Below are 26,114 nucleotides of genomic sequence, written 5' to 3'. Positions count from 1 at the left end.
ATGTGCCCAAAGTGACAAGAACCTGCTCAAACTTACTGGAAAGTTGTCCAGAATGACTCAAAAAGTGCCCAAAAGGACTTAAAAATGCTCCAAAAGGGACAGAATTTGTCAAAATACACCATATTTCATGGATTCAGTTTCAGTTTCATGTTGTTTTTCAAATAGCAGCATTTAAAAAAACTGTCCTGAGGGATTAACTAATATTCCTCGAAGTGTGAAAAATAATACAAAATTACTCAAATTCATGACAACAGTTTTGTTGCAAAATTCCAACAAATTTGTCCAAAATGTCCAATAAATACATCAAAAATTGTTCAAAATGAACCAAAAATTGTCCAAAACCAATGAAAAATTGTTCAGAGGTACTAATACTTGTCTAAATATACTTGAAATTTGTTTAACACGACTCAAAATCTGTGCAAAGTGACAAAAACCTGCCCAGATTTACTAGAAATTCGCCCAGAATGACACAAAAATGGTCCAAAAGGACAAAAAATTCTCCAAATGCACCATATTTCATGGTTTCAACTTGAATTTCCTGTTGTTTTTCAACTAGCAGCATTAAAATAAATTGTCCTGAGTGATTAAACAATATTCCTCAAAGTGTGGAAAAAGAATCCAAAATGACTAAAATTCAAAAGTGACAAAAAAAACTGTTCAAAACTGTTTTGTTGCAAAATTCCAACAAAATTGTCCAAAATGTGACATAAATGTGTCAAAAATGGTTCAAAATGAACCAAAACTGTCCAGAAGTACTAAAACTTGTCTAAACTGACTTGGAATTTGTTTAACACGACTCAAACCTGTCCCAAGTGATTAAACAATGTTCCTCAAAGTGTGAAAAATGACTTAAATGTTGCCAAAATGGCTAAAACTCAAAACTGATGAATATCTGTTCAAAAACAGTTTTGTTGCAAAATTACAACAAACGTGTCAAAAATGTCTCAAAATGACCAATAAATGGTGGATTTGTTGTTTAATTGTTTAATATCAACACACAGTTAGCAACATTAGCTTCTTATGATGCAGAATCAGAACACAGCTACAGGAAAAGGGATCAAAAGAGGAAGGAGAAGTGACAAGGGGAGTGAAAAGAGGAGGGAAAACAGTCAAGACGTGCCTGTTTATTGTTAGCATGCAGCTACAGCGCCCCCTCCTGGTGACGGCTGAGTTCATTCACTCCTTTAACTGTTAATTAGAAAAATTCACTGTTTTTCTTGAAACAGTTTCCAAAGTTTGCATGTTGCAGCCTGCAGACGGAGCGTGTGTGTGTGTGTGTGTGTGTGTGTGTGTGTCTGTGTGTGTGTGTGTGTGTGTGTGTGTGTGTGTGTGTGTGTGTGAGTCAGATATAAAGACAGCAGCAGCAGCAGAATCAGAATCAGAAGCTTCTCTGCTGCAGGAAGAAACCGGTCGGCCTGCAGAGAAAAGAAGAAGAAACTGGATGTAAAACTGAAGCTGCTGCCAGGAGGAACAAAGAAAAAGAAAGTTGAAACTGCCTGGATTTATTTTCTGCTTCTGAAATCAAGAAGAAAAAGTGAGGAAAGAGGAAGAATCGGCCAAAAGGAGGACGCAGAGATGCAAATAAAGATGGAATAACAGAAGAAAACTGCTTGTTTTTTCTGCAAAAACGTGACAAAAAGGAAGAAATTAAAAGTAGATAAAGGAGAGACTGGTTTTATCTGAGTGGAAGATGCTGCAGTTCTCTCAGCTTCAGGTCTAGATAGAAGAAGAAAATAAAGCAGAAGAACAACAAACAGAACAAGGAGGAGGAGGAGGAACATCATCATCTTCTGGAGAACAACCATAGCAAAAGTTCAACCACAGAAATGATCCAAAAGTGAAGAAATAAAGACGAGGAGGTTTGGAAATCAGAAAAAAACCCCACAGAAAACAGAAAAAGGATGAACCAGGAGAAGCAAGAGTAGAAAAATAGAAACCCGTGAGAATAAAAGCAGGATTGATCAGATTTACAGAGAAGCTGATTGCTGAGCTTCTGATGATGGAGTTTCTTCTCCTCCTGCTGCCCGTCGTCGTCCTCCAGGCGGCCGACCCGGCGGCCAGCTTGTCTCCGGCCCGGTTGGAGCGTTGGGTCCGGTCGGGCCTCCAGTCGCTGCAGTGGGACCAGCTGGACCGGTGCCTCCGAGTGTCCTCGCTGTCCGAGTCCGAGTGCCGGAGACTCGCCCACCTGCCGCCGTCCGCCGTCGCCGTCTACGTTTCAGAGCCTCCAACGGCTGCAGGTAGGAACCTTTCAGAGTCTAAATCAGCCTCCAGGTGGGAAAAAGTCAGTAAAACCTGATAAATAAAGATTAAATTCAATAAAGTGAAGAAAGAAACAAACAAAACTCTTCAAAATAAAAGCTGAAATTCAATTATTTTAACATTTAGCAGGAAAATGTTGAAGTATTCCCATTTTCTGCTGCTTTTTTCCCCTCTACTACATTTATTTGGCAACTTTAACTAGTCAGACAATAATATTATCAATTATTATCTATTTATTTATTATCATCAGTCATTAGAAGATGAAACTTTATTGATCTCTGTGCAGAAAAAAACTCGTGAGTCATTCAAACTGGCTAATTATTAGCTTTACTTTTTATTAGAATCAGTTATTCTGCACAACTTTTGCTTTTAACACTTTGAGTATTTTTAATAGGAGTACTTGAACTAATTAATCTTCCATCTCTGCTGCACGATACAAAGAGTTTTAATTCAGTAAAAATGCAGTTTGTTGACAGAAAATGAGGTGAAAACCTGAAAAGTATTTAAGAATTTTATTCCTTGATCATCAGAATTAAATAGTCTCGTTCTGCATGATTAGTATGGGAATTTTTGGTACTTTTAAAGTGTGTTTTGACACTAAAACGTTTGTACTTTTACTTGTACCAGAGTATTTCTACACTGTGGTACTGTTAGTAAATGTTTCTTCCGCCTCTGATTGGCTGAATGTGTCATAAATAAAAACTGTACATGAATTAAATCAACAAATAAAACACAAACTGTATTTTTAAAATCATTTAAAATCAAAATAAGTCACAGAATTTACAATAAAATGAAAACTGTCTGTTTTTAAAGTGTTTTTAAAGTCGTCATATCCTCCCCCAAAGGATATTATATGGTCACTGACACTATAATTACAGTTATTATAACTGAGTGTTGAACAGTAAATGGATTTCAATCTGTCTTAGTCCTGGTGATGACTGAAAATGACATTTAGTTTTGAAGAAAAGAACAAAATCATCCAGAAAACACCTCCTGAAACAAAACTTACCTTCATTTTAGCACAACAGAATTATTCATCTTCTTAAACAAATGTGCAATGATAAAGATTTGTCTAATGTGATAAAAAACATTTTTAAAAAACTCTCAAAAATGGTTTAAAATGACTCACAAATTGTCCAAAATAATTAAAAAATTGTCAAAGCTTGTCCAAAGCAACTCAAAACTTGGACAAATTGACTTGAAATTTGTCAAAATTACTCAAAATCTGTCAGAATATTTGACAAATGTGATAAAAATGTGTCCATATGCACCATTTTTCATGCTTTCTGATTTAAATTCATGTTGATTTTCAGTTAGAAACATGAAAAACTGTCCGAAATGATTAAAAACATATTCCTCAAAGTGTGAAAAATATTCTAAAATGACCCAAACTTAGCTAAAATGTACATTGACCCAACTTTTTTTCTAACATGACACAAAACCGGTTCAATCTGTTCAAAATTGCATGAAACTTGCGTGAAACGACACAAATTTCACCAAATGTGACCAAAACTTGTCAATAATTCATCCAAGTGCACCGAGTTTCATATGTTTATGAAAAAAATGCATCACCTGGATCCAAACTGGCTCAAAACTTGTCCAAAATGTTGAAATTATTGTGTAGTGATAAAAACATGTAAAATAAACTAAAAATCACTCAAATTTTATTCAAATATGATTCACAAATTGCTCAAAATTATTCAAAAAGTGTCCAAAAACACCCAAACGTGGTCAAATTGACTTGAAATTTGTCCCGTGCGACTCAAAATTTGTCTAAAGTGAAAAAAATCTGCCCAAACTTACTTTTAACTTGTCCAAAATTACACAAAATGTGTCCAAAATGACTCAATACTTGTCCAAAATTATACAAAATGTGTCCAGTGTGATAAGTGTGTCCAAAAATGGTCCAAAATGACAATTTGTCCAAATAAAGCATATTTCATGCTTTCAGTTTCACATTCATGTTGATTTTCAATTAGCAACATGAGAAAAAAAATGGCCCAAAAGATTATAAAATATTCTTCAAAGTCTGAAAAATTATTCAAAGTGACTCAAATTAGTCCAACATGGCTCAAAATTGGTTCAATGTGATGAAAATCTGTTAAAATTACTTGAAACTTGTGCAAAATGACACAAATTTTGTCAAGCGTGACCCAAAACTTGTCAAGAATTTCTCCAGGTGCACCAAGTTTCATTTGTTTAGGAAAAAATGCCTCACCTGGATGATTTATTCTAAACAGACACCTGGATTTGATGGTATTCCTGTTTAGCAACATCAAAAAATATGTCCAAACTGGCTCAAAACTTGTCCAAAATATTGAAATACTTTTGTAATGTGATAAAATAGATTTAAAAAAATCTGTCAAATATGGTTAAAAATGACTGAAATTGTCAAAAATGATCCAAAATTTGTCCAAATGAACCTAAACCTGTCCACAGCAATTCAATAACTGTCCAGAATGACTCAAAACTTGTATGAATATTTATCAGATGTGATAAAAAAGTGTCCAAAATGACTCAAAAATAGTCCAATAAGACTAAATGTGTCCAAATGCAGCATATTTAATGCTTTCATTTTCAATTTCACATTGACTTTCAATCACCAACATGAAAAACTGATGATAAAATGTTCATCAAAGTGTTAAAAATAACCTAAAATGACTCGGACAAATTGACTTGAAATTAGTCCAACGTGACTCAAAATCAGTTAAAAATGGCAAAAATCTGTTCAAATGTACTTAAAAGTTGTGGAAAATGCCACAAATTTTGTGAAACGTGGCTCAAAATTTCTCCAGAAACTGATAGAACACCTGGTTCTGATGATATTCTTGTAGAATATCACGTCAGAACCAGAAGAACATGAACATACGAACCTTGGTACCTCCTGAATCCTTCCTCGGTCTCTCTGGTTGGTCCGAACCTGCAGGTTCTCCAGATAAAGTCGTCTCCATCCTTCCCGACTCCTCCGGAGGTTCGGTGGGTTCGAAGCCTCGGGGAGGTTTCGGTGTCGGTCCGGTTCTGAACGGAGGCGAAGCTCCTCTTAGACACCAGCAGCCTCTGACCGGATCCACGGCCCACGACGCTGTTCTGGTTTTAGACCTGAGTCCCGGAGAGAACTTCGGACACCCAGTGGTTCTGTTCTACGTGGACGTAAACGTGACCAAGAAGAGGTGCTCCCACCTGGACGGCATCTACCTGGGTGAGTTACCGACACCCACAGAAACAAAGTTTGGTTTTCTGACTGGAAAATGACTCAAAGTTTGTCTAACACATCAAAATCTGTCCAAAATTAGTTTGGAATTACTAAAAATAACTGAAAAATGTGTCCAAAGTGAGAGGAAGTTTCGAAAAATTATGTAAATTGATTTAGAATGGAAAAAAAAACCTGTCCAAAATGAGTCAAATTGTCCAAAATGACTGAGAAATGGTCAAAGACATACTTAAAACTTGCCTGTCATGACTCAGATTTGTCCAAAACGTGTCCAGAATTACTCAAAAGTTTTCTAAAAATACTGAAAAATTGGCCAAAATATGCTCAATACTTGTCCAATATGACTTAAGACGTGTTTAAAATGACAAAATCTGTCTAAACTATTTAGCTTGCCCTAAATGGCCCATCACTTGTTCAAAATGACTCAAAACCTGCCCAACAGGATAGAAAAGACAGAAAATTTCTCCAAAATTACTTGAAACTTGTCCAAGGGGACAAAAATTTGTTCAAAATGAAACAAAACTTGGCCTAAAAGGCTCAGAACTTGTCCAACATACTCAAAACCTTGCCAGAATGACCAAAACTTGTCCAAAACAACCTGAGATTTTGCCAAAAGATTTGAAACATGACTTGAAACGCGACCAAAATGACAAAATGTGTCCAAAATGACTTTAAATGTGGCCTAAATGTCTCAGGATTTGTCTAAAATGACTCAAAACTTGTCCAACATGACTTGAAACATGCCCAGATTGATAGAAATTTGTCATAATGACTCAAAATTTTCCCAAAATGACTTGAAAACTTGGACTAAACAACTTGAAACTTGTCCAAAATGACAAAATGTGTCCAAAAGACTTTAAATATGACCTGAATGGTTCAGGATTTGTTCAAAATGACAAAAAAGATGTTCAAAATGAGTTGAAACTTGGCCTAAAAGATTCAAAACTTATCCACCATACTTGAAACCTGTCCAAAATGACTAAAACAACTTGAGATTTTGAAAAAAAAAACTCAAAACTTGTCCAGCATCACTTGAAACTTGATCAAAATAGCAAAATGTGTCCAAAACAACTTCAAACTTGGCTTAAATGGCTCAGGACTTGTTCAAAATGACTCAAAACTTGTCCAACACCACTTGAAAACTTGGACAAAATGACTCGAAACTTGTCTGAAATTACAAAATGTGTCCAAAAAAATGTTAGAGATTTTAAATTTGGCCTGAATGGTTCAGGACTTCAGGACTCAAAATGACCAAAATGACACCAGACATGGCTCCAAATTTGTCCAAAATGACAAAAGTTTTTTCAAAACTACTTGAGACTTGGCCTAAAAGACTCAAAACGTGTCCAACATGATGTAAAATGCATTCAAAATACAAAGAAGATGCCAAAAATGTGCTCAAAATGACTTGAAACTTGGCTTAAATGACTCGAAACCTGTTCAGCATGACATGAAATCTGTCAGAAATGACAAAATGTGTCCTAAAAGATTTTAAATTTGGCCTGAATAGTTCAGGACTTGCCAAAAATAGTTTGAAATGACTTGAAACTTGGCCAAAATGACACCAAACATGACTCCAAATGTGACCAAAATGACAAAAGTTTGTTCAAAAGAACTTAAAACTTGGCCTAAAAAGCTCAGGATTTGGAAAAAAATTGTTCAAAATGAGTTGAAACTTGGCCTAAAAGAATCAAAACTTGTCCAAAACAACCTGAGATTTTGAAAAAAAACTAATTTGAAACTTGGTCAATGTGACTTGAAACTTGTTCAGAGGATATAAAATTTGTCATAATGACTCAAAACTTGTCTGAAATGACAAAAACATTTCCAAAAAGACATTAAATGTGGCTTGAATGGTTCAGGACTTGTCCAAAATAACAAAAAAATGTTCAAAATGTCTTGAAACTTCGCCAAAATGACACCAAACATGTCCAACATGGCTCCAAATTTGTCCAAAATGACAAAAGTTTGTTCAAAAGAACTTGAAACTTGGCCTATATGACTCAAAACTCATCCAAAAAAACCTAAATATGCCCAAAACACCTTTAAAAATGGTCCAAAATGACTCAATTTCTGTCTAAGCTGACTAAATCTTGTCCATCATGCCTTGAAGCTTCATATTATTTATACATTTCTATCTACTGGAAGCTGATTTCTGAGTATTTTACTGAAAGCCTCAACGATCAACCATCAGCGTTTCTAAAAGTGGTGCAAACAGCAGCTTTCCTGTGCACTGGAGGTTAAAAGGCAGAGTGTTGGTGCTCTATTCCTGCTAGCCGGAGTCCTGTGGAGGTAGCGTGTGGTGAAGTGAAGGTTTTTGGCCTCCTGCTGTGACGGAGGTGAAGCCAGATGTTCAGGTGAACTCAAACACACACCTGTGAATTATTCATGGCTGCTGCTCTGGACCCCTGCTGGGTTCTGGAGATGGATTTGCACCAGCGTCGCTCAGAAAAACTTTCTTCAGACCTCATTTAACCCGGCGAGGGCAGGAAGCAGGAGAGGAAATGGATCAACCTGAAGAAGAAGGGAAGTGGAGTGGAAACCAGAGTCGGTTAACTCTTTTTATCCCGGAGGGCCGGTCGGATCTGTTGTTAACCTTCTGAAACCAAAAACCTGCTGTCAGCTTTTAAAGGCATGCTAGTCTTCTTTAAAATCAGCAAGAAAACTGTATAAACTGAAAAAATTGGATCTTGAACCATATCTGACATGTTGTTCCATCAAGAAAATCAACTAAATCTCAGCTTGAAATCGAGACGCTTCCAAAATCACCAAAAATGATCATCAAAACGACTTGGAATCTGTCCAGAACATCTCGTCCAGAAGATTCCAAACTTGTCCAAAATGACTCAAAACGTGCCCAAAATGAAAAAAATTTGTCCAAAGTTATTTGAACTTCTCCAAAATGACTTGAACTTTGCCAGCATGACTGAAAAACTTGTCCAAAGTCCAAAAGATGTAAAAATTTCTCCAAAATGACTTGAAACTTGTCCAAAAAGACAAAAATTGTTTCAAAACAACTTGAAACTTGGCCTAAATGACTCAAAACTCGTCCAAAATGACCGAAACCTGTCCAAATTTTGCCAAAAGACTCAAAACACGTCCATGATCAATTGAAACTTGTCTAAAATAACATAATCCATCCAAAACCACTTTAAACTTGGCCGAAATGACTCAGGGCTTGTACAAAATGACTCAAAACCTGTCAAACACGACTCACAACTTGTCCAGCATGACTCAAAACTCATCCAGAATGATTATAAATCATGTCTACGACGACTTGACTCTTGGCTTAAATGACTCAAATCTTGCTCATCATGACTCATATTTGTCCAAAATGACAAAAAATATGTGCAAAACATCTTGAAACTTGTCCAAAATTATTTTCAAAATGGTCTAAAATATCTTGAAATATGTCCAAAATGATCAAAACAATTGTTCTTAAATATCTTGAAACTTGCCCAAAATTTTAAAAATTTGTGTAAAACATCTTGAAATGTGTCCAAAATTATTTAAAAAATTGCGTAAAACATCTTGAAACTTGTCTAAATGATAAAAAATTGTACATGCCAACTCAAAACTTGTCCAAAATGGTAAAAATTGGTCTAAAACATCTCGAAATTTGTCCATAATTATGAAAATTGGTCTAAAACATTTTGAAACTTGTCCAAAATGATAAAAAAAAGTCTAAAACATCTTCAAACTTGTCTAAAATGCTAACAATTTGTGTAAAACATCTTGAAACTTGTCCAAAATGATTAAAAAAAATTGGTCTAAAACATCTTGAAATGTGTCCAAAATGATTTTTTTTAAAATTGTGTAAAACATCGTGAATCCCGTCCAAAATGATAAAAATTGGTCTAAAACATCTTGAAACTCGTCCAGAATGACTCCAGTTGCCGTGGAGCTGCAGGACTTTGTATTTCCTAACCTTCTTGTCCCGGTGTCTCCAGGTGATGAGTGTCTGACTCTGGCTCTGAAGGGTCGCTGTCAGAACCAGCTGAAGCGTCGCCAGGCCGCGCCGGAGAGGCTCATGGGTAACGGTCGGCTGGGGGGCGGAGCTCTTCGCGGCGGCTCCATTGGCGCCGGCGGTGGAAGCCGTCTGGTGGAGCGAACCATCGGAGGACTCTGTGAGGTCCACTTCCTCCCCCTGGTGGTCCGAGTCGGAGACGGCAACCGGACGCAGAGGCTCAGATGTGTTGGTCAGTATAGAATCACCGCTCACAGCTTTGTCTTTCTTCTTCTGTTGTCTTTGGTCAGGATGTTTAACAGTCAGTGTGTTCGTCCTTAATGTTCATCCTTCTTCGTCAAACTCCAAGTCTCTACCCACATAACTAAAATGGTTTTACCTCATTGTCAGAATCAGTATCAGAACCAGAAATACTTTACTGATCCCTAAGGGGAAATGGCCAAAAGACTCACGAACATGACTATGACTTGAAACCAAAATGATGAAATATGTCCAAAACAATTTTAAACTAGGCCTAAATAGCTCAAAACCTGTCCAAAATTACTCAAAACCTGTAAACATGATGCAAAACATGTCTAACGTGATTTGAAATGTACAAAAGATAAAAATTTCACAAAAATGACTTGAAAATGTGGATTGAATAACTCAAAACTTGTCCAAAATTCTAGAATGTGTCCAAAATAACTAACCTTTCCCCAGCCTCAAGTGGTTCAGTACTCATCGTAATTGACTCAAAATCTGCCCAACAAGATAGAAAAGACAGAAAATTTCTCCAAAATGACTCAAAACTTGTCCAAAACAACCTCAGATTTTGCCAAAAGACTGGAAGCATGACTTGAAACTTGACCAAAATTACAAAATGTGTCCAGAATGACATACTTGGAACTTGTCCAAAACAATTACAAGTTTTGTGAAAACATTTGAAACTTGTCCAGACTGACAAAATGTGTCCAAAACGATTTCAAACTTGGCATAAATGGCTCAGGACTTGTCTAAAATTACTCAAAACCTGTCCAACACCACTTGAAACATGTTCAAATTGATAGAAATTTGTCACAGTGACTCAAAATTTGTCCAAAATAACATACTTGAAACTTGTCCAGAACAACTTGAAGTTTTGTGAAAAGACTCAAAATTTGTCCAAAATGACTTGAAACTTGTCCAAACGAACAACAATTTGTTCAAAATGAGCTGAAACTCAAAACTCGTCCACCATCCTTGAAACTTGTTCCAAATGACCAAAACTTGTCCAAAGCAACTTCAGATTCAGCCAAAAGACTCGAAACATGACTTGAAACTTCACCAAAATGACAAAATGTGTCCAGAATGACTTTAAATGCGGCCTAAATGGCTCAGGACTTGTCCAACATGATTTGAAACATGTTCAAATTGATAGAAATTTGTCAAAATGATAAAAAAAAATCTCAAAAATTACACGAAACTTGTGCTAAACAACTCAAAGTTTTGCGAAAAGACTCAAACCTTGTCCAACATGACTTGAAACCTTTCCAAAATGACAAAATGTGTCCAAATTTACTTGAACCTTGCTCTAAATTGCTCAGGACTTGAAACTTGAAAAACTGTTTCTGATTTTAATTACATTAAAAGTGAAGCTTAAATGAGCACATGACAAGACATCATTAATTGACTATTTCAGTAGTCTGCATTTTTTACGCCTAAATTCTGTGATTGCGGCATCTTAAATGTGAATATTTTCTGGTTTCTTTCTTCCTTTATGGCAGTAAACTGAATATCTTTGGACAAAACAAGGCTGATCCACATTTTTCACCATTTTCTGACATTTCAGAGAACAAACAGATGATTGATTCATCCAGAAAATCAGCAGTTTGGCCTCTGAAATGTCAAATAATGATGAAAAATGTGGATCATTGTTTCCTGAAATGTCTTGTTTTGTCCAAAGATATTCAGTTTATCGCCACAGAGGAGGAAAGAAACCAGAAAATACTCACATTTAAGAAGCTGGAATCAGAGGATTTACAGGGTTTTTTTGTAATTATTTTACAATGATCCACATTTTCCCCCATTTTCTGACATTTTAGAGGCTAAATAATGAATAAATTCATCCAAAAAATAACTTTAATTAAAGTAATTGTTAGTTTCAGCAGAAAACTACTTCATACTGCAAGAGTTCACAGATTTAAAGAGGTTATTGCCCCAAACAAAAGAAAAGGAAGGATTAAATGAGAGTCAACAGTAGAATAAATACATGAAAGCCTTGCTGCTTTATATTCCATTATACTCTGAATTAATCCCGGAATCTTGTGTTTCCTTCTCATAAATAAAGACGCATGTGTTTGTGGTGTTATCTGGGGATTTTCCATGTTTGCTGCAACAGTCGGATGATATTTTCCCAGCAGCTGTTCTCATGATGTGCAGGTATCTTCAGGTGTGGGTGGTCTAAGGTCACGTGATGATGCTGCCATCGCCGTGCTTTACAGTCGGGCGTTGTGTCTGCATTTGTGCAATTTTCCCCATGTTTTTAGGAATTAACTTTTTTTAAAAATTGTCCAAATTAATTTAAAACGTGCTTAGAATTACTCAAAAACAGTTTTAAATTATTTTTTTTTCCATAATGACAAAACAATTGTCCAATAGGACAAAAGTGTGTCCAAAATGCCTCAAAATTTGTCTGTGACAAAAACATATCCAAAAGGGTTTAGAATTTGTCCAACATGACAAATAACATGTCCAAATTGATTAAAAAAATGTTCAAAATGACTGATTTTTTTCCCACAATAATTTAAAAATGGTTTAAAATGTCTCAAAAAAACATGACCATAACTCAGAAATCCCCATAACATGATGCTGCCACCGCCATGCTTTACAATGAGGATGTTGTGTTTGTATACGTGCAATTTTCCCCATGTTTTTAGAAATTAAGTGTTCTATAAATTGTCCAAATTATTTTAAAACTTGTTCAAAATCACTAAGAAATAGTGTTAAATGTCTTATTGTGTCCATAATGACTAAACAATTGTCCAATGTACCAAAATAGTGTCCAAAATGTATCAAAATTTGTCTAATCTGCAAAAGCGTATCCCAAAGTGACTCAAACTTTGTCCAACATGACAAAAAACATGTCCAAAATTATTCAAAAATCATTCAAAATGACTGAATTTTGTTCCAAAATGACTTAAAAATTGTTTAAAATGTCTCAAAATGTATCCACTGTACTAAAAAAACTTGTCCATGACTCAAAAATGGTCCAATATGACGATACTGTGTCTGAAATTATTCAGAAATTTACAAAGCAAAAATTCTCTTTAATGAGAATGCTGGAAATTAGTTGTTTTTTTTTTTTATCTCAGTATATATCTTAAATGATGCTGCCACTACCATGCTTATCAGTGGGGATGGTGTACCTGGCTGGCACTAACTAATGCTGCAACTAACGATTATTGTTTTCATCAGCTGTAATGCCTTCTTAATGCAGAAAACCACAAACAACCTTCAATAAAACTCACATAACCAAGTTTCAAATTAATTTATGCAGTTTTCAAAATCAAAAATCCTATTTTCTCCACATTTTAAGAAATAAAATGTACTATGAATTGTCCCAATTGATTCAAAGCTTCTCAAAAGTGACTCAGAAATATTCTAAAATGACTTATCTTTGTCCATAATGACAAAAAATGGTCCAGTATGATAAAATTGTGCCCAAAATGACTTAAAACTGCTTAAAATGTCTCAAAATATGTCCACTATTTTAAAAAATAACAAAATTGTGTCTAAAATGACTCAAAAATTTACAGAGTGGATTCTGGAAATGAGGTTTTACCCCATTAAATATCTTCACATTATGATGCTGCCACCACCATGCTTTACAGTGGGTTGCTGTACATCAGCTTGCTAACATGCTAACACTGATGTCAGGATCTCTGTATCTTCTGCTGTATGTAAAAGCACTAGTGTCTTCTTTGAGCTGGTTTTCTCTTTATGAAACCACAGATCATGCAGAGTTTGCCAGGTGTCCTCAGCCGCTGCCCATCAGTTCTCCCAGTTTGCCGGTTTCAAGCTGCGAACTGAACAAAAACACCCGACGCTGCCACCAGCAGCCTCTGGCCACCCACCTGTCCTGCCGCCTGTACCAGACCTGCGACCACGCCGTGCTCATCTCAGGTATAAACTGTTCAAATTGATTCAAAAGCTGTTAAAAATAAATCAAAAATGGTTTAAAATTACCTTTTTTTTGGTCAATAATGCCTTAAAAAAATGGCTGATATAGCAACAGTGTGACCAAAGTAACTCAAAAAATGGACTAAAATTACTCTTTTTTCCCAAAATGATTCAAAATTTGTTGAAATGTCTCAAAATTTGTCCATTGTGGTCAGAAAAAACTAGTCTCAATGACTAAAAAATGGTGGATTTTGGAAATTAGGGTTTATCTCCTTAATTATCCCAGCATTATGATGCTGCCTCCACCGTGCTTCACAGTGTTTGTCTGTTCTCAGGCGGCTGGCGGCAGCAGATGACGTTCCAGCGTCACGTCCAGAACCTGCAGAGGTTCTACAAAATGCTCCGGAACAACGGCTTCCACAAAGATCACATCAAGACCTTCTTTGCCAGCAGTGGGCAGCTTCCAGGTGGGATGCCGTCGCCGTGGCAACACCCAGCCACACAGCCACAGTGGCCATGTAGAAAGAGAACTGAACCAAATGTCTTCTTGCTCTGCAGACGATGTCGAGGGCGTCTACTCGGCGACGGAGAAGGCAGTGATTCGTAACCATGTGTCGTATGTCTGCAGGAAGCAGCACTGCGCTGATACTCTGGTTCTGTACCTGAACTCACCGACACGCAACGACGGCACCATGCTGCTGTGGGACGCCAACCTCAACGGCATCGTAAGAACAACCTTTGACCAACTGAACTTTATCACTGCTGTCGTGTTTGTAATCATTATGGGAGTCCTGTACCTCTATGGAAACAGAACAACATTAACTAGAAGGAGGAAGAACTCAGACATGTCTTCTGTGCAGTCGGACACAATTAGAATGACGGAAAACAGAAAAATGTTGAAAGTCTTACTACTTACGACATACTACAGATATTTAACTATTTCCATTTCTACAACCTGTACAAAACTTGGTGTTCTCACACTACTCTACACATGACAAAATAACTAAAAGTTTGTCCGAGGTGACAAAAACTTGTCAACAGTGACTCCAAATCTGTCTTCCATGATATAAATGTGTTCATAATGACTAAAAAAACTTGTCAAATTTCATCCACATTGACTCAAAAGTTGTCCAATGAGCCAAAACAACACTAAATGCGTTTACCATAGCAGAAACTAAATTACTAGAAATCTCACTGACGTTACAAGAACTCGTCCAAAATAGAATACAATGATTTTGTTTGACAATACAAAGCTCCATATTTATTACTCTGGCAAGGAATGTGGCATCTGTCTATCTGTCTGTCTGTCTGTCTGTCTGTCTGTCTTTGCACAACATTACTCAAAAACAGACTAATGGATTTGGATTAAATTTTTCAGGGAAGGTCAGAAATGGCACAAGGACCAAGTGATTAGATTTTTGCAGTGATGCGGCTTATAGTCTGGATCCACGGATTTATTAAAGATTTCTGGATCATTGCCAGATAGTAGCATGGCATCACTGTAACCATGACAACAAGTGAACACTACATCAGCTGCTTGCTGATGATCACATGATTGTGATCCTACTTCAAATTGACCGCTGCAGATTTATCAGGACTTATCCATCGGAAATGATACAAGGAATAATTGATTAAATTGTGGGGGTGTTTCAGAGTCCCATCAGTTCCCGCTGCCAGCTACATATTTAGGTCACATGATTCGGTATCCGTACATAACGTACACATGCAGAACACACGCCTGTGGTCAGCACAAGGTCATTTTGTTTGTGGGTACATCTATATTAAATGGACACCCTCTATGTTGTCGTGATTTCTGATCATCAATAATTAATAAATAAATGCTGCATTTCTAAAAAAAGAAATGCTACTTTTCTGACAATGCCATATAGGGAATTAGCAGCCTTGGAGGAGGACTGCACTCTCTGAGTGCTTTTTTAGTTCTCCTAATGGAACCATAAGTACAAGAATTGTTGGAAAGTTGAAAATCTGATGATTCTCGCTCATAAACTGCATCATTCTAGTGTTTGTTTTGATTTAAAGGCAGGTTTGGGGCATTAGAGAGTAAAGAAATGTTCGCCAACAGTATAGAAATGCCATAAAAAGTATGCACACTATCAATTTGTGCCTAAAATCTTGAGTAAAAGCAGCTAAAGTCAACATAAAGCAATACAGATGGAGATTTCAAATTATTTTTTAATCAGTTGCTAGCAACTTTATCAATTAATAATCAATTATTCTTGAATAACAATATTCAAAGCACTGACAACGCTATTTTTAACTGTGGACTCAAGACATTGTGGACAGTACCTTATTGGCTTGCTGTCTGACAAACTTGAGTTAGTTTAGACTATGGGAGCTATGATTGGAGGTCATTAACCACCACAGAAGTCTTTGTCATTGTGCCCATTACTAGCTAAACCCAAACAATGCTCTGGTCTCTACAGTATTAAACGGTAAGAGGCTCCACCTGGTGGAACAACCACTGACATGCATGACCATCTACACTTTTTTCAACAGTTTACACTTTTTCAGCTGATGAATTGTGTCATTTTGGTGATTTTTTTAAAAAGAAAACATCAAGGTTTAGAGGTTCAGACCGTTATTATTGTGTGAATTTTATGATGTGAACATGGCATAGAGGTAAAACATACTGGTTATCAAATCATCATGTCGCTAATGGTAATGTTTTTTTATTTTCAGGCTGATCTAAAGGAGCGATACTCCGTCAACGAGCTGCTGGCCGACCTCGCTGGCTGTAAAGCTACTCGTGTCCTGCTGTTCGTGGATCAGAGCTACAGCGGCGTTCTGTCCAAGAGGCTGCGAGGATCCCAGAAACACCTCAATGTGGTTCTGATCCAGAGTCTGGCCCGGCAGAGCCATGCCCAGCAGACCCAGAGGTCGAGTCCAGGCTGGGAGGACAGCAGCTGGGCCTTCATCAGCCCCTCCACCTGCCTGCTGGACCACCTGGGGAAGGTACCAGCTCACATCTGAACTCTTCTCTAGTCTCGACTGAACTGTTTCTTTACCACGTCTGATGTGTGTTTGGGCTCATTGTCTTGTTGAAACATCCAACTGTGTCCAAGATCAACCTTCTGCTGATGGTTTTAAGTTTTCCTGAAGAATGTGGAGGTGATCCTCCTTCTTCATTATTCCATTTACTTTGTGTAAAGCTCCAGTTTTACAGAGCATGATACTGCCACCACCATGCTTGATGGTAGGTTTGGTGTTCTTGGAGTTAAAAAAGACCCGCTAAAGACAGTCTGAAACCAGTCCTAAACCAGTCCTAAAAAGGTCTAATACCAGGACCAAAATCAAGCCTAAATCAGTCCAAAAAATATTCAGAACCAGTCGGAATACAGTCTGAAACCAGTCCTAAAAAAGTCAAAAATCAGTACAAAATCGGAAAGAAAACCAAATGTAAACTACTCCTAAAAAAATTCCCAGGCCTACTGAAGACAGTCTGAAACCAGTCCTCATCCAGGACCAGATCCAGAGTAAAATGAATCCTAAACCAACTTTAAATCACATCCAAAACCAGGAGAACCACGACTGGAACCAAACATAAACCGGTCCCAAGAAAGTCCAGAACCAGTCCAACATCCAGTCTGAACACAGTCCAGAAGCTCTTCTAGAAAGAACCAGAGCATGATACTGCCACCTCCATACTTGATGGTAGGTTTGGTGTTCTTGGGGTTAAAGGCCTCACCTTCTCCAATTGTATTTCTGCTCAGTTTTTCTTCCATCTGACCACAGAACTATCCTCCAGAAGGCCTTTCCTTTTCTTTGAGCTTTAAGGTTCTGCTTCTAGAGGAAGAACGTCCTTCTTCATGGATCTTCTCAGCTCATGTTGATGTAAAACCCTGTGGACACTGACAGCTGTGTTCCAGCAGCTTCTCATTCATTCAGACCTGCTTTCTGATGATTCCTGGTTGACTCTTGACCATCCTGACCAATCGTCTCTCAGCAGCAGGTGATAGTTTGTGTTTTCTTCCTGATGGTGGCAGTAACACAACTGGACCATGAACTTTTTCCTGACAAACAGATGATTTTGGATCTGAAGCTGCTTTGAAATGGTTCCAAGTGACTTTCTGACTTGTTCAAGTCAATGATTTGCTTTTTCAGATCTTTGCTGAGCTCCTCAGACTTTCCCATTGTAGAGTTTGAGTCTAATGAGTGGATCTAATGGGTTGTATTTAAACTGGATCAGAGGAGTCAGCAGCTGTAGTCGACTGGAATCACTCAGAAGAAGTTAAGAGGCCATGGAACTAAGAAAATTAGACTAACACAACTTTCTACATCATCAAAACTGATAATTCAAGTTGCTGTGTGTATATTTATGACCCAACAGATTTTGTCCAACAAAAGTTTACATAAATTTGTTCATGACTTTACGTGCAGAAATACACAGAAATGGTCCAATAAGCCAACAAAAAGGTTTTTAAATGGATGTAAACATTAGGCAATTTGACTCAAAAATAGGCAAATGTCACACAACCTTGTCCAGAATGTCTCAACGTATGTCCATCATGATATAAACGTGTACAAACTGTCCTGTTTTTGTTTGTCCTGCTCACCTGAACACTGTGATCTCGTCTTCCACCAATCAGGGTGCAGCGATGTCCCGCCTCCTGGAGCCGTGGGCCGGTCTGTTGAACGTGACGCTGGCCGGCGCCCCCTGCAACGCCACGCCGCCGCTGACGGACGGCGAGTTGCGACGGGAGTACCAGGGCTGCCAGAACCTACCGACGGCACTGTGGCACCAGAAGCACCGACTGAGGACCGACTGAGATGCCGACAACCGACACAGACGCACACCGGCGACACAAACCTGTGTGTTGGTGGACGCTGGTGTGTGTTTTATGTCCTAACTCTGAACTTAGACTGTAACCATGGAGATGACATCCCAGCGGGGGAGTCCTGAACACCATGTGACCATTGTGTGCTCGTTGCGAGTGTGTGTTTGTGAGTTCAGCAAGAGGACAGATGCTCTCAGAGATTCACACCGGGTCAGTGTGTATCTGTGTGTGCTGCAGTGTGTGCTGTTGTGTATGTTAATGTGTGTAAGTGTCTGTGTGTGTGTTTGTGCCGCATCTCCTGGGCACTTTCACATTTCAGATCCAATAATGTGTCTCTATTTTTGTCTTTACAACAGTTTCCCAGTCCACCTTCTCCCTTCCTGCTGCCTTGGTCTTTTTTCCTCAGTCTCTTACGTTTGTTTTGGTTTCTGCCTCAGATTTTTCCGACACCGACATGTCCAAAATGACTCGAAATATGTCCAAAATACCACAAAAGGTGTCACAAAAAAGCTAAAAAAAATGACTCAAACGTCATCCAATGCCACAACAACTTGTACAAAGAGACTTAAGGATGATCCGATGTCATAAATACCTGTACAAAATTATCCAAAAATGCAATGACAAATGAAAGATTTGTCTAAAATCACTCAAAACTGCTACCGAATGACAAAACTTGTCTGAAACAACTCCAAATGTGCACAAAATTGTCAAAAAGTGTCCAATATGACAAAAACTTGAAATCAAAAATGACTCGAAAATCAGTCCAAAACATCTCTAAATTTGTCCAATGTGACAAAATCTTGAACAAAGCAACTCAATGATTATGCAAAAGAGCAAAAACCTGCACGAAATTATTCAAAAATGGATGAATGTGACCAAATTTGTCCAAAATGAGACAGAGATGGTCCAAAATGTCTCAAAATTTGTCCACTGTGATAAAAGTCTGGACAAAATCACTCAAAGACTGTCTAAAATGTCTTAAAATGTGTCCGATGTCACAACAACTTGTACAAAGACATTGACAAATCAGAAATGGTCTAATGTGACAACACGTGACCAAAATGACTCAAACATTATGCAAAATGACAAAGACCTGAACGAAGTGACTCCAAAATGGACGAATCTGGCCAAATCTGTCCATAATGAATCAGAGATGGTCGAAAATGTCTCAAGATATGTCCAATGTGATAAAAATTTCAACAAAATGCCTCAAATATTTTGCAAAATGACAAAAACCTGGATAAAACGATTCCAAAATAGACAAATGTGACCAAATCTGTCCAAAATGAATTAGAGATGGTCCAAAACATCTCAAAATATGTCCGTGTTCAAATTTCTGGTCTTCTATTAAATGTCATTAACAGAATCGAGCAGAGTTGTGTGAGAAGTCGGGAGGTTAAAGATTTAGAGGGGGTTTTACTCTGATGTTGAGGACGGAGCGACTGAGGCGGGAAATGGGAGACAGATATGATTAAGATATGAAGCACTGAGGCTGCCCTCCTGCTACACGGACTGGAAGTGGCTTTTTAATAAGACACGAGTGTGTTTTTTTTGCGCTCCGACACGTGAAACACAAACAGTATTAACCACTAATGATGTCGTCCTCCACTGTCGCTGTGATTCCTGTCTTCTCTCTCCAGTAGCCACAACACGACTGTGTCATTGTACTGACGTTACATTAGAGGTTTGTCCGAGCTGCTCAGGACGTTTCTGACCAGTCAACGTGTGCATATTCACAGTTTGTGTATTGATCTGTACAGAGTGTGAAATGGAATTTAGCTCAGACGGTTCTAGTTGCATGCAGCAAATCACAGAGTATAGTCAATAAAGTGCTATTAGAAACCAGTGAAGTCCGTGGGTTTTATTTCTTTTATTTGTTTCCTAAAAGATCTGGGATTTGGTTAAAATACAATTTTCATGTTATACAGACTGGGTATTAACATTCTAAAGTATCAATAATCTGGATACTAATGTACCAAAGTATCAATAACTTGGATATTAAGGTTCTAAAATATCAATAGCCTTGATTTTATTTTCCAAAGTATCAAAAACCTGGATATTAGTGTACCAAATTATCAATAACTTGAATATTAAGGTTCCAAAATATTAATGACCTGAATAATCATGTTCTGAAATGTTAATAACCTTGATATTAATGTACCAAAGTATCAACAAACTGGATATTAATGTTCCAAAGTATCAATGAAGTGGATATTAATGTTCCAAAGTATCAATAAAGTGGATATTAATGTTCCAAAGTATCAATAACCTGGATATCAGGGTTCAAAAGTATCAATAAACTGGATATTAACATTCTAAAGTATCAATAACCTGGATATTAACGTTCCAAAGTAACAATAACCTGGATATTAACGTTCTAAAGTATCAATAAACTGGATATAAACGTTCCAAAGTAACAATAACCTGGATATTAATGTTCCAAAGTATCAATAAACTGGATATTAATGTTCCAAAGTATCAATAAAGTGGATATTAATGTTCTAAAGTATCAATAACCTGGATATCAAGGTTCAAAAGTATCAATAACCTGGATATTAACGTTCTAAAGTATCAATAGCCTGGATATTAACGTTCCAAAGTAACAATAACCTGGATATTAATGTTCCAAAGTATCAATAAATTGGATATTAATGTTCTAAAGTATCAATAATCTGGATATCAAGGTTCAAAAGTATCAATAACCTGGATATTAACATTCTAAAGTATCAATAACCTGGGTATTAACGTTCCAAAGTAACAATAACCTGGATATTAATGTTCCAAAGTATCAATAAACTGGATATTAATGTTCCAAAGTAACAATAACCTGGATATTAATGTTCCAAAGTATCAATAAATTGGATATTAATGTTCTAAAGTATCAATAATCTGGATATCAAGGTTCAAAAGTATCAATAACCTGGATATTAACATTCTAAAGTATCAATAACCTGGGTATTAACGTTCCAAAGTAACAATAACCTGGATATTAATGTTCCAAAGTATCAATAAACTGGATATTAATGTTCCAAAGTAACAATAACCTGGATATTAATGTTCCAAAGTATCAATAAACTGGATATTAATGTTTCAAAGTATCAATAAACTGGATATTAATGTTCCAAAGTATCAATAAACTGGATATTAATGTTCCAAAGTAACAATAACCTGGATATTAATGTTCCAAAGTATCAATAAACTGGATATTAATGTTTCAAAGTATCAATAAAGTGGATATTAATGTTCTAAAGTATTAATAACCTGGATATCAAGGTTCAAAAGTATCAATAACCTGAATATTAACGTTCTGAAGTATCAATAACCTGGATATTAACGTTTCAAAGTAACAATAACCTGGATATTAACGTTCTAAAGTATCAATAAACTGGATAATAACGTTCCAAAGTAACAATAACCTGGATATTAACGTTCTAAAGTATCAATAACCTCGATATTAATGTTCCGGAGTATCAATAACCTGGATAGACTTGTTTAAAACTATCAAGAACCTGGATATTAACCTTTTTAAGTATCAATAACCTTGATTTTATGTTCCAAAGTATCAATAACCTGGATATTAGTATTTCAAAGTATCAATAACTTGAATATTAAGGTTCCAAAATATTAATAACCTGAATAATCATGTTCTGAAATGTTAATAACCTTGATATTAATGTTCCAAACTAGCAATAACTTGGTTATTAACATTCCAACGTATTAATACCATGGACATTAATGTCACAAAGTATCAATAATACTCCAAATTACCAATAACCTAGATATTAATGTTCCAGAGTATCAATAACCTGGATATTAATGTTCAAAAGTATCAATAACTTGGATATTGATGTTCTGAAGTTTCAATGGTGTGGATATTAATGATCTAAAGTATCAATAGCCTGGATATTATAGTTGCAATGTATTAATAACCTGAATATTCATGTTTGAAAGCATCAATAACCTGGATATTAATGTCCCAAAGCATCAATAACCTGGATAATTATGTCCCAAAGCATCAATAACCTGAATATTAATGTCCCAAAGCATCAATAACCTGGATAATTATGTCCCAAAGCATCAATAACCTGGATAATTATGTCTCAAAGCATCAATAACCTGGATAATTATGTCCCAAAGCATCAATAACCTGGATAATTATGTCCCAAAGCATCAATAACCTGGATAATTATGTCCCAAAGCATGCCTCAGACCTTAATCATAGTTTAAGGTTATAGTCTGGTTAAGTTCTGGCACCAGAACAACCTGGTCAGGTCAAGGTTAGGAGCAGCTTATCACAGTGGATGATGGAATAAAGTCCTGTTTACTGATAAATCCCAGTTAAAAATAAGGCTATCATACCACAGTGGATCAAACCCACTGGGATACTGAAGTCACCTGAATCAACTCCACCCTGAACGGGGAAAAGCAGAACTCCTTTGTTCAGATTCATGCTTCATCTTCTACATGTAAATGTGTATTCTACAGAGTAAATCTGTTTTTCCAGAAGGTTTTTATTACAAATGAGACTCAGTGGCATCCATCTGTGTTCTTCTGCTGAGCCCTCAGGCTGCATGTATAGTTTTACTCCAAACAATAACCTTTGACTCAGACACTTTCAGCCCATCCAGGATGTTTTTACCAAAACAATGTAACACAATCACTCAGCGTTTAACGACTGGAGAGGAATCCTCACAGCAAGCTGCTGCTGAGGAGCTTCTACCTGTTACATTCATGTAGGAAACTGTCACGGGGTAATGTTAGCTGCTATGTTAGCATAAACAACATAATGTTAGATGCTATATTAGCCTAAGCAACATAATGTTAGCTGCTATGTTAGCATAAACAACATAATGTTATCTGCTATGTTAGCATAAACAACATAATGTTAGATGCTATATTAGCCTAAGCAACATAATGTTAGCTGCTATGTTAGCATAAACAACATAATGTTAGATCCTACATTAGCCTAAATAACATAACGTTAGATGGTACAGGAGTCTCAGTGTAGACTCCTGTAGATTCCTACACTAATGTAGTGTAGAATCTACACAGGATAATGTTAGATCCTAAATTAGCCTAAACAACATAATGTTAGCTGCTCCATTAGCCTAAACAACATGATGTTAGCTGCTCCATTAACCTAAATAACATGATGTTAGCTGCTCCATTAGTCTGAAAAACATACTATTCGATGCTACATTAGCCTAAACAGGATAATGTTATATTCTACAGTAGTCTAAAGAAGATGTTAACACTTAGACTGAGCAAGATAATGCTACTACATTAGCTTAGGCGATATATTATTAGATGCTATATTAGCCTAAACAGGATCATTTTAACCAAGCAAAAAACTACTTGTGAATCCATTAGCCAAAGCAATATCATGCTATCTACTGTGTTAGCCTGTACAAAATAACATTAGCTACTACACTGACCTAAACACAATGTTAGATGCAACATTAGTTTAAAGAAGATAATAGGAAAATATTATCTAATACATTAGCCGAAGCAATATAAAGTTATCTGCTATCTTAGCCTTACAAGATAAGGTTAACCACTACACTGGCCTTCACAAGATAATGTTAGCTAACCTAGCTGAGACAACAAGCTGTCCAACTAAAAGAAAAAGCTGCCAACAATCAAAAAATTATATAAATTCTAAAGCTGGTGAAGAGAATGAAGGAATTTCAGTAGTAAAGATGCAGAAATTTCTGGTATTGTGCCATCTGTACTAAACTGTCTGAGTGTACTTGGTTTAAGTTAGAATGCTAAACACTAAACACACTGTAATTCTTAAAGTAATGCAGCTTTAAAGTCATGGCATTACTTCACATTTTGTTGACTTGTTCTACCTTTTACTGGAATCTGAAATTGCTCATATTTATTTTAGCACTGAGTCTGTTGAGAAAAAGTTGTCAGTCAACAAACAAACCAAACAAAAACTAAAGGAAAAGCAGAGCAGTGGGGAGGTTGGCGGGTCACTCATAATGTCTTATGACACCAGCGCTGCTTTTAGAGCTAAGTCGAGCTGTCTGAAACCCTGCTGCAAACTTTAACCAACTTTACTATGAATTAATAAAAACACAAGTCTGTCACTGTCTGACCCGCCAGACGGAACGAGAGAGGGAGGCTCAGAAATAGAGGATTCAGACGGAGACAGAATAGGTTGGTGCAAAACAGACAGAGACTGGAGAGGAAGGTTAGAAACTGGGAGGTGACGCTGACTCTGACCTACGCTATAAATCTATAAACACGTCCAGCAAAGCCCTGACCCGTCTGCATGCGTCACCAACAACACAAACTGTTGACGTCGAGACAAACGCATTTGACCAACTTTCAGGTGAAAACTGTTCTGACCGCACCAGACTGTTGGTTTTAAATCCAAAATATGATCGTTTATTCAAAGTTTTTTCAACTTCAAGCTAAAGTTACTTTGCAGTACATTTGCTTAGACTAATGTAGTAGTTTACAATGTTTTGCTTACACTAAAGGTTACCATCCTGTTTAGGCTAATATGGTGTTTAAAAGTATATATATTTTTTTGGCTAAGGTAGCATCTAACATTAAGTTCTTTAGAGTTTTGTAGCACTGAATATTATAGCCTATAGTTTAGGCTAATGTAGGAGTTAAGATTATCTTCTTCAGTCTAATATAGCATCTAAAATTATGTTGTTTAGGCTAATGTATTGTTCAATTTTTTTTAACGCTAATGTAGTATCTAAAATTATGTTGTTTAGGCTAATGTATTGTTCAATTTTTTTTACGCTAATGTATCTAACATTGTGTTGTCTAGATTGTAGTAGCATCAAATATTATATAGTTTAGGCTAATGTAGTTAGCATTATCTTCTTCAGACTAATGTAGCATCTAACATTATCTTGTTTAGGCTAACATATCTAACATTATACTGTTAAGGCTAATGTAGCATCTAACATTACGTTGTTTAAGCTAATGTAGCATCTAACATTATCTTGTTTAGGCTACCATAACATCTAACATTATACTCTTAAGGCTAATGTAGCATCTAACATTACGTTGTTTAAGCTAATGTAGCATCTAACATTACCTTGTTTAGGCTAACATAACATCTAACTTTATACTGTTAAGGCTAATGTAGCATCTAACATTATGTTGTTTAAGCTAATGTAGCATCTAACATCTTGTTTAGGCTAATCTAGCATCTAACATTATGTTGCTTAAGCTAATGTAGTAGCGAACATTGTCTTGCATACACTGCTAGTTACCACTATCTTGTTTAGGCTAACATGGCAGCTAACATGATCTTGCTTACATTAATGCAGTTGCTAACAGTATTTTATTTAGGCTAACATAGCAGCTAACACGAGCTTGCTTAATCTAATGCAGCGGCCAAGATTTTCTTCTTTAGGCTAACGTAACAGCTAACATGATACTATCTTCACTAATGTATTGGCTAATAGTATCTTTTAACTTGTGAAGCACAAAATGAGCAGGAAGAGGACAGAAACACTAAATATAAAACTTAGTTTTAGGGCTGCAGAGCCATTTTTTTAGCTTCCCACAAATAAGTAATGATGATAGAAAAGATAGAAAATAGCCTGAGTAAATAAATTCACCTGGCTTCAGGTAAGCTTGACATTAGGACTAAATTCTGATCTGACAGCTGCTTCACTCCTCTACAAAATCAGCCTGATTATCTAGAATTATTAATTATTTCCAAACAGAGTTATTCTAGTTATCATCTGGAAATCAGTGTATTTGTAGT

At 36.6% G+C, this 26,114-nt stretch overlaps 1 protein-coding gene across 1 annotated transcript; it reads left to right on the top strand.

The window, feature by feature from the left end:
- The first annotated feature begins 1,383 nt into the window (after positions 1 to 1,383).
- Positions 1,384 to 20,215, top strand: si:ch211-67e16.11 (uncharacterized). Its single transcript, XM_023280292.3, has 8 exons — positions 1,384 to 2,237; positions 5,186 to 5,458; positions 9,421 to 9,669; positions 13,407 to 13,577; positions 13,910 to 14,041; positions 14,133 to 14,299; positions 16,275 to 16,547; positions 18,182 to 20,215. The coding sequence occupies exons 1-8, from the start codon at positions 1,997 to 1,999 to the stop codon at positions 18,359 to 18,361; spliced, it is 1,686 nt and encodes a 561-aa protein (XP_023136060.1). The 5' UTR covers positions 1,384 to 1,996; the 3' UTR covers positions 18,362 to 20,215.
- Positions 20,216 to 26,114: the final 5,899 nt, after the last annotated feature.

Source organism: Amphiprion ocellaris, chromosome 11, assembly GCF_022539595.1.
Source record: "Amphiprion ocellaris isolate individual 3 ecotype Okinawa chromosome 11, ASM2253959v1, whole genome shotgun sequence".
NCBI lineage: Eukaryota > Metazoa > Chordata > Actinopteri > Pomacentridae > Amphiprion > Amphiprion ocellaris.
This window is presented reverse-complemented; position numbering and strand designations above follow the sequence as displayed.

Coding starts and splice junctions, on each gene's coding strand:
- si:ch211-67e16.11 (XM_023280292.3), top strand. CDS start 1,997: ATGATGGAGTTTCTTCTCCTCCTGCTGCCCGTCGTCGTCCTCCAGGCG. Junction 9,670..13,406: donor GCAGAGGCTCAGATGTGTTG/GTCAGTATAGAA, acceptor ATGAAACCACAG/ATCATGCAGAGTTTGCCAGG. Junction 14,042..14,132: donor CAGCAGTGGGCAGCTTCCAG/GTGGGATGCCGT, acceptor CTTGCTCTGCAG/ACGATGTCGAGGGCGTCTAC.